This window comes from Vanellus vanellus (genome assembly GCF_965231255.1).
Source record: "Vanellus vanellus genome assembly, chromosome: 17".
In the NCBI taxonomy this organism is placed as follows: domain Eukaryota; kingdom Metazoa; phylum Chordata; class Aves; order Charadriiformes; family Charadriidae; genus Vanellus; species Vanellus vanellus.
The window spans coordinates 2,681,180-2,689,010 of record NC_138922.1 but is presented as its reverse complement, the minus strand read 5'-3'; the positions used below and the strand labels follow the sequence as shown (position 1 = coordinate 2,689,010).

Below are 7,831 nucleotides of genomic sequence, written 5' to 3'. Positions count from 1 at the left end.
AACATCTTGTTAACCCACAGCTCCCCTTCACCTCCTCTCCCCAAGAGGGCACTGGGGCCACTTTGCTCCCACTGAGGCCCCCCAGTTGGACATGTACACCCAGCTTGGGGCGAGCTCAGTGGTGGGGCTGAAGGGACCAGGGACACACCCTGTGCCCTGGACCAGCAAGGGGACTTTGGGGACACAGCCTGGCTCCCGGGGGATGCCAGCAGGGACACAGAGGGTACCAGAAACCCCTGGGAAATGGGCAGACGCTCCCTCAGATGGGAGGACTTGTGATGCCCTGACTGCCACCACTGCCATTCCCGTTCTGGCAGCACCCAGCTCATCCTGCAGATGGGGTAAAAGGACGAGAGGGTTTCCTACCCCATGGGGCTCTAAAGGAGCCTGGGGAGGTGGGAGCATCCCGGTTTGGGGGGTGACGGACACCCCCCGAGTGGCCCTGTGGAGGCTAATCCTGCCCGTTTGGGGGGTGAAGGCCATCAACTTCACGGCACTGCGCTGCCTCCTGCAGGTCGTGCTCGGGCACCTGGGCCTGCTGGACCTCCTTGTCCAGGAGTGGGGGCACAGCCCGACCCCCGTCCTGGAGAGAGAGCAGCCTGCCAGGACCCTCCCCTGGGGCTCACCCCACCACCCCCCTCTCCCAGGCCATGGCTCGCTCCCAGGAGCTCCTCCAGGAGATCAGCGCGATGAAGGCGGCGCAGTCCCGCATGGCGGAGGAGATCCGGGTGATACAGGAGGCACTTGGCTTGGTGAGCTTCTGCCGGTGCCCCCAGGAGGGAGCTTGGCCCTCGCCCCCTCCCTGCCTCTCTCCCCATTGCCACCCCAGCCCCTGCCCCGTGGCCATCAGCCAGCGCTGTCACCTGGCGGGAAGGGCACCAGGAGGGAAGAGTGGGAAGGGTGTCCCACTGGGGGGAGCGGGGGAGCTCAGCGCAACCCCCTGGAGCCCCCCACTCTCTACTGGCCAGCACTGCCCCGGGGAGGGCAGAAACGGGCACCACTGCCTGCAGGTCATGCTGGGGTAGAGGGAATTGCAGGCATCCACCAAAGGGATGCTGAGGCACTGGGGAACTAAACAGGCTTATAAAAAGAAACGTGGGAGCTGGGAAAGAGGGGAGAGAAAGCCCAGCCCCGCGTCCCTGCCTTGTGCCAAGCTATTTTGCAGATGCTCCTTATAAATCCCATGCCCACATCCACACTGGTGCCCCTCTCCTTGCCCCTCTTCAGAGGAAATTCCAGGATGCTGCCAGCCAGCTTCTGGGTCCCCAGGACCAGACAATGTTGGACCGTGATGTGGTACGGCCACGAGCACGCCCGGATGCTGCACCAGGACAGGAGGTAGTGCAGCATGGTGGGCTGGGGGGTTCTGGGGGATGGATTGCCTGGTGGGCAGCAAAGCAGGAGGGAGGGATGAGGGGGAGGAGGAGGAGGAGGAGGCCCAGGTCTGTTGGTGGTAAGTGCTGGGGTGGTAAGAGCGGTGCCCCAGCCAGTGGAGCGCAAGGGCAGACGTGTCCACTGGCCATCTCTGCCAGCCGCGGGGGCACCAGTGGGACAGTGCGAGACGGGTCCAGCAGTGGAGAGCCGGGCAGGGACAGCTGCTGTTAAAAAGGGATTTAGTATTATTTAATCATTCCGTCTCCTGCTGCGCTGCAGGGATGTTAGGGGAGGGCTGACATAGGGATCCCCCTACCAGCAGCGCCTCTCTGCTGCAGCTTCCTTCTGCCTGGATTTATACACATGAGATATATTTATATATTAAAATCCAAAACAAATCAAAACAAAACAAACTGGGGGTAGAAAAGAACAGCTAGAGGGCGCTGGGGCCCCACAGGACGGATCTGGCAGGTGGGCAGGGACAGCTTTTGTTAAAAATTGATTTACTATTATTTAATGAATAAAAAACTTTCAACCCATTCCTTATTGTTTCCCCTATTTTTGGGGGGCTCTGAACAACGGTCACAAGCACAACAGAGGGGATAATCTTGAAAAATTACCCCGTATTTCTGCTTCCCACCAGCCCTGGAGATGTGCAGAGGCTTTGCCCAGCACACAGCTTGCCCGGGCAGGTCACGTGGCAGCAGGGACCCTCTTGCCAACATCCCAGGGGTCCAGGATCCGCTGTGACACCGATGTCAGGGCCATGTCCCCTTTGCAGGAGCCGGCTGTGCCCTGGGGGTCCTTGGGCTCATGCAGAGTCTCCGGCTGCTGTATGGAGACGGTGGAGGCTCTCTGCCAGACTAGGCAGCTTGGCCACCTGAAGAAGAAGGTGGCCCAGCTGGAAGCCACCAAGTCAGACCATAGCAAGCTGGAGAAGCTGCACCTGCTCTTCCCAGAGGGAGGCGGGAGCCCTGGGTGGGGGGGCTCCCGTGGGGTGTTTGCTGTGGGGTCACCCTGGGTCGGGGGCTCATTGTGCTCTGAACCTGGACCCGAGGGCAAGACCCCTTCACTGGCAGCGTGTCCCCTTGGACCGTGTCCCTCTAGATGAGGACAGCATCGCCCCCCCATCGTTCGGTGTCCTCCCTGCATGGTCAAGTCATCACCCTTCCACCTCAGAAGGGGAAGGTGAGGAGTCGGCAGTCCTCGAGGGGGCTGTGGGGATGCTGGGGGGATTTCAGCAGGGAGGGGGCACTCAAAGAGCACTGAGAAGCAGGCAGGCGCTCCTTCAGATGGGAGGAGGGCTTCTGATGCCAGCGCCACCACCCCAGAGATGCAGCCAGTGTCCCCTGGACCCTGCACCACGAACCCTGGGAGGCAGCCAGGGTGCCTGGCACCCAGATCACCACCCAGGGGACACAGCCAGCGTCCTCGGGCACCCCGATCAAGACACCTGAGACACTGCCAGGGTCCCCTGGAGGTCCTCGGCCTCCAGTAGCATCTCTCCAATGGTCCCCTGTCCCAGCTGCCCCCTGCGAACCACAGTGTCTCGATTTCTGGGGTGAATGTGGGGGACATCAGGTCATCCCCTTGGCCAGGGTTACCATCATCTCTGTGCCACCATGGCCATGATCTGGGATGCTGACAGCTGCCTCCATCCATTTATTTTTCATTACTCCCCCCTTTCCCTCCCCTGCCCTGCTGCAGGGATGCTGGGGGGGACATAGGGAAACCCCCCACCCTGGCAGCGCCTCTGCGCTGCTGCTTCCTTCTCTCTGGATTTATACGCATTACATATATATAACTCTTTATATTTACATTTTATATTTAATGAAGAAATAAAATGGGGGGAGAAAAGACCAGCTAGAGGCTCCCATGGGCTGGTGCCCTCCCGGCAGCGTGTCCCTCCCCTCAATTAATAATAAAACCGAGACAATGATCCCAGTGAGTTTCTGGGGGAGCCCCCGCTCCCAACACCCCAGCCCGGACCCCCCCAATCCCCCCCCCCCTCCGCCAACCCACCCTCATCTCTGGCCGTCCATGGTGGCTACAGGTTTTTCTCTGTCATGAAAGTGGGAAGCTGAATAGCCCAGAGATGTGGGAATAAGCAAGACGTTGGATCTCTCTTATGGCAGAGATACCCTGTTTCTGCAGGATCTGCTTTTATTTCATGTCAGTAGGACTTGCAGAACACAGAAAGTTGCAGAAGCTGACACTAAGAACTATAACGTCTAGCTCCTGTTCTGTTGGGGCATATATTCAACTTCCCACCCTCGACACTCTTAAGGCTTCAGCGGGGTACAGATGGAAATCTCTGTAACTGTCCCATGGTCTTATACAAGTCTGTGGCGATATTCTTTGAAGCAGCATTTTGACATTCTTGTGATGGCCCCGTGTTTTCCGGGGGTCTGGGACAAGTCAGGGACTCTCTCTGTCCCGTGGGGAAAAGGGACATCTCTCAAAGGGGTCCCAGGGAAGGAGAGAGGCATTTTGCAGAGGCAGCGCTCCGACTCCTTCTTGTTGCACTTGTCTCGAAATCGGTCGCTCTCAGCCCGCAGCACACGGGTCAGCGCCGCCCGGAGCTGCTCCGCAGCCGGTCCTGCCCCGCCGCAGCGGCCGGTCTGGGCGCCCAGCGGGGTTTTTCCTCAGGCGGGGAGCCGCCGGGGCCGCGGAGAGAGCCGCCGGGAGCCGGCAGCTCTGGCGGGAGGCGCTGAGGAGGCCGGGGGGGGCCCGGCAGCCGCGACCGCCCGGTGCCTGCAGCGGCCCCGGGAGGGCGGGCGAGCGAGCAGCGGCGCTGCCACGGGCGGGAAGCGGCGCGCGGTGGGGAGGGGCGGGGTGCAGAGGGCGGGAAGCGGCGCGCGGCGCCTCAGGCAGGGCGGGAGGAGGAGCGTGAGCGGGGGGGTGGGGAGGTCCCCCATAGAACCATTTAACCTAAAAGTGATAATTAATTAACTTTCTCCTCAGGGTTTCATCAGGACGGGCAACTCTCAGCATGTGTTTTCAAAACATATGAGCAACACCGAACACCTAAGAGGGACCCAGGAGCCGCGCAGTGCTGGGGAAGGTCCTGCGCATCCCCATGCATTTCTCCTGGTCTATGAATAGAGAGTTGGCTTTGATGGCCAGGTCGTGCTGCAGGAGAGCCTTAGCACGAACCAGAGTTTGCAGCGCATCCTCGGTGTGGTTCAGGCGCTGCTGAAGGCTCTGGAGGGTCTCGTTGATGTTGTGGACCTCGTTGACAAGGCTGGAAAAGAGCAAGAAGCCCTGGTTAACGGTCCCGTGCCGGGGGTGGTTTCTAGCCCGTCATTGCAGATGGGCCCCTTGGGCACAGGCTTTCCCCCTTCAGAGTGCTCAGACTCACGCGGACCCCCCGTTTCTGGCAGGAGCCGAGCACACCCGGCCACGGGGAAGCAGGCGGGAGAGAAGATGAGGTTTCCCCAAGTGGGAAAAATCCAGCCCCTCACGGGGGGCCATTAGGCGGTACCCGGCCGAGGGGGCAGAGCTCTCCCAGCACCCAAAGGCTGGGATACCTGCTGGGTGCTTGGGAGTCTATCAGTGCACTTGTGGAAGGACTCATTAGGAAACAAACACCCCCGCATTAATTTGGTCACCCAGTGATGCTCCTGGGAGCGACCACCCGGGACTCCTCAAGGACCCCGCCGGCCCCGCGCTCCCGCCGTACCGCAGCTGGGCAGTGTCCCGGCACAGCTCCACGTTTGGCCTCCGCGTGCGCGCATCCAGCCGCGTCTGAGCCACTTTTAACGGAGGCCCATGGTCCTTGATGGCCTTTCGGATGGTTTCAATATTCCGCTCATGCTGCAATATTTCTCGCAGGGTCTGGCGTAAAAAAGAAACGCATGCATAAATGAAAAAAGATGTTCTCAAGCGACAACGTCATTTCCCTTTTTTCCCATCCACCAGCAGGCTGTCAGCTGGGATGCACGTTCCTAGGATTAAATACAGTGCCAACTCATCCTGCTGCAAGAAGAAAGTCCCCAGCACTCTGAGTTTCAAAGAGAAAATGATTCTAGAAGCAGCTCCTGGGGGTGTGCGTTCCTCTGCTTGGGCCAGGGCTGTGTGGAGGGTCCCGCTTTAGAGGTGTCACTGGGAAGTGACAGTGCCCCAGCGAAAGGGAGGGCTTCCGGCTACCTTGGCCAGGTGGGTCTGGATCCTGCCCTTGGCATCAGCCGTCTCAGCGATGCGGTTCGTAAAGGAGATGTTGGTCTTGTTGAACTGCCCCCACATCTCATTAGCTGTCACAACCAGCAGGCTCTCCATGTCATGGTGCAGCTTGGCGGAGGCAGCCCACGCGCTCTGGGAGCGGAGGATGTTCTCATCCGTGAACTTGGCCCATGACGCTGGCACTGAGATCCTGGGGAGGTAAGGAGAGGGAGGCCCCCGGTAAGCCCGTGCTGCTGAAGCTGGACAGGGGCGGGCACGCAGGGAACAGTGTGGATTAAATGTAGCTTCAATCTAGGCTTTTAAATTGACTCTATGTCATTGTTTAATGCCAGCCGGTAGCTAGGACCATGCAGCCCCTGCCCCAGAAGGGCGGGGAGAAGAGGGAGCAAAAGAGGGGAAAGGGAGAAACTCCTGGGTGCAGATAAAGCCAGTTTACTAGAGCGATAGGAGCAAAGGAAGATGCACTCACGTGGCATCGACGCGCTCCACCCCTCGGTAGTAGTGGATGCCCTGGGAGTAGTAGTTCCTCAGGTGGTGGCACTTGTCATCGATGCAGTGGGCCACCTGCTTGGTGGCCAGGTCTTTCTCCAGCTGGTGCTGGGCCGCCCTGTTGGAGCTGCAAGATGCAAACAAGAGCTGTGGGTGGGGATGTAGGGGCACAGCGGCTTCCTCCCCGATCCACGTCCCCGCAGATCTCGCCCCCCGAGGTAGCTCTGTCCCCCCATGAGCATCACTGCCCGCGTCCCATGGAGCCTGCGGGGGCTTCACACCTGCGGGCTGTGGGGAGAGCTCGGGGTCTGCTGGGGGTTCACATCACAACTGCAAAGGCACCTCAGCCCTGGGGCAGGAGAGAAGGAGCTCCTCCTTGCTCAAGCTGGGCTTTTGCCTTCTCCAGGTCCTGATGCATCCTCTCTTGGCATGACCGGATGACATCCACTTCCTGGGCAAAGGCAAAACGTGACGCCGTCAGTGTCCAGACTCACTCGTCCTGCTCACACTCCTCCCCAAACCAGCACCTGCCCTTTTGGCTCCAAAAACGTTTTCCTCCCCAGGACCAATCCCATCCATACGGGACAAGAGGAGATGGACTTGACTCTGCTGTAAATCCCCACTCTGAATTTCTAAGAAGCGTTCAGCTGCGCTGGAGGAAGGCATGTGCTGCTCTCAGCTCACTTGACTTCAGCACAAACCCATTGCGTCTGTGAAGCCCCGGCTACTGCAGGCAGGGGATTAGTTCTCCACATCCAGTCCATTTTCAGCCCTCCTGTCTGCAGGAGCCCACTCTTTTATTATCCCAACTAATAGAGCTGGGAAAAGCGGGCAAGCTGTCAGGCGCACACTGCCTTCTCCAGATCTGTGTGTGCGTATGCGTGTGATAGAGATGTATGTGTGCGACACAGATGTAGAGCTATACCATGTGTATGTGCCATGGACAGAGATAGGTGCTGCTCTGGCAGGGCTGGGAAAGACAGGACGCTCTCACAAACCCCTTGAAGAGGGACAGAGCACCCCGATAAGCTGCACAAACACACTGGGTGTGCAGCTCTTCCTTCCTCTGTAAGGGCGAGTCTTAACCACAGTGCGTGGGCACGCTGCTGCGTGGGGGACACCGTCCGCTGGCCCGGCAGGTTTTGGGGCTTTGGAGAGTTTGGCACCTCACCGGCACTAAGGAAGGGGCTGCAAAGCCTGTTTCGGGCAGTTGAGGTACAGAGAGCACCTGCAACACCTGCTCTGTGTTGCCAAACTTACAGTGAAGAGCTGTTTCTCCACGTCATCACGGACCAGGTCGATGCCCATTCTCTTCTCCCGGTGGCGCAAGCACTCCTCAGCGACCTGTTGGGGACATGCCATCAGTGCTGGCTGCAGGGGCAGGGTTCTCTCGAGGGACGCTCCCCATCACAAGTAACGGAAGAAGAAAAGACATTCTAGGTGGGCACAGAGATGGCAGCAGGGGAAAAAAAACTGCCCGGGGCAGCTGCTTTAGCTGAGAACGAGCAGCCGAGCTGCCACATCAGCATCGCATCGACATGAGGGAGCACACGCGTCCCTGGTGCAACCACAGCCGAAATCAGGGACCTGTGTCAGCCTTGATGCTGACCTCGCCAGAGCCGCGCAGTGACACACGGGGCTTTTGTCTCCCAAACCGGGATTTTGCATGGAGCGCCTCTGCAAATAGGTGGTTAAGAAACGCTGCTCTGATGGGCTCAGCACGTGCTGGTAGGGGATGCAGCAGATGACAAGGGGTTGGTTTATTACTAACTTAACTCATGGGCCC

The 7,831-nt window shown here is 59.2% G+C and overlaps 1 protein-coding gene across 1 annotated transcript in view; it reads right to left on the bottom strand.

Annotated features, from left to right (window-relative positions):
• Positions 1-4,401: 4,401 nt before the first annotated feature.
• The window catches only part of LOC309679057 (tektin-3-like), a gene marked incomplete at both ends in the record, with an annotated part of 48,048 nt that continues 44,618 nt past the window's right edge, over positions 4,402-7,831 (bottom strand). Inside the window, 6 exons of the mRNA XM_082492288.1 lie at positions 4,402-4,618; positions 5,057-5,211; positions 5,524-5,746; positions 6,026-6,172; positions 6,426-6,496; positions 7,306-7,389. Coding sequence (XP_082348414.1) covers positions 4,402-4,618; positions 5,057-5,211; positions 5,524-5,746; positions 6,026-6,172; positions 6,426-6,496; positions 7,306-7,389 — 897 coding nt within the window. The remainder of the gene's footprint in view (positions 4,619-5,056; positions 5,212-5,523; positions 5,747-6,025; positions 6,173-6,425; positions 6,497-7,305; positions 7,390-7,831) is intronic.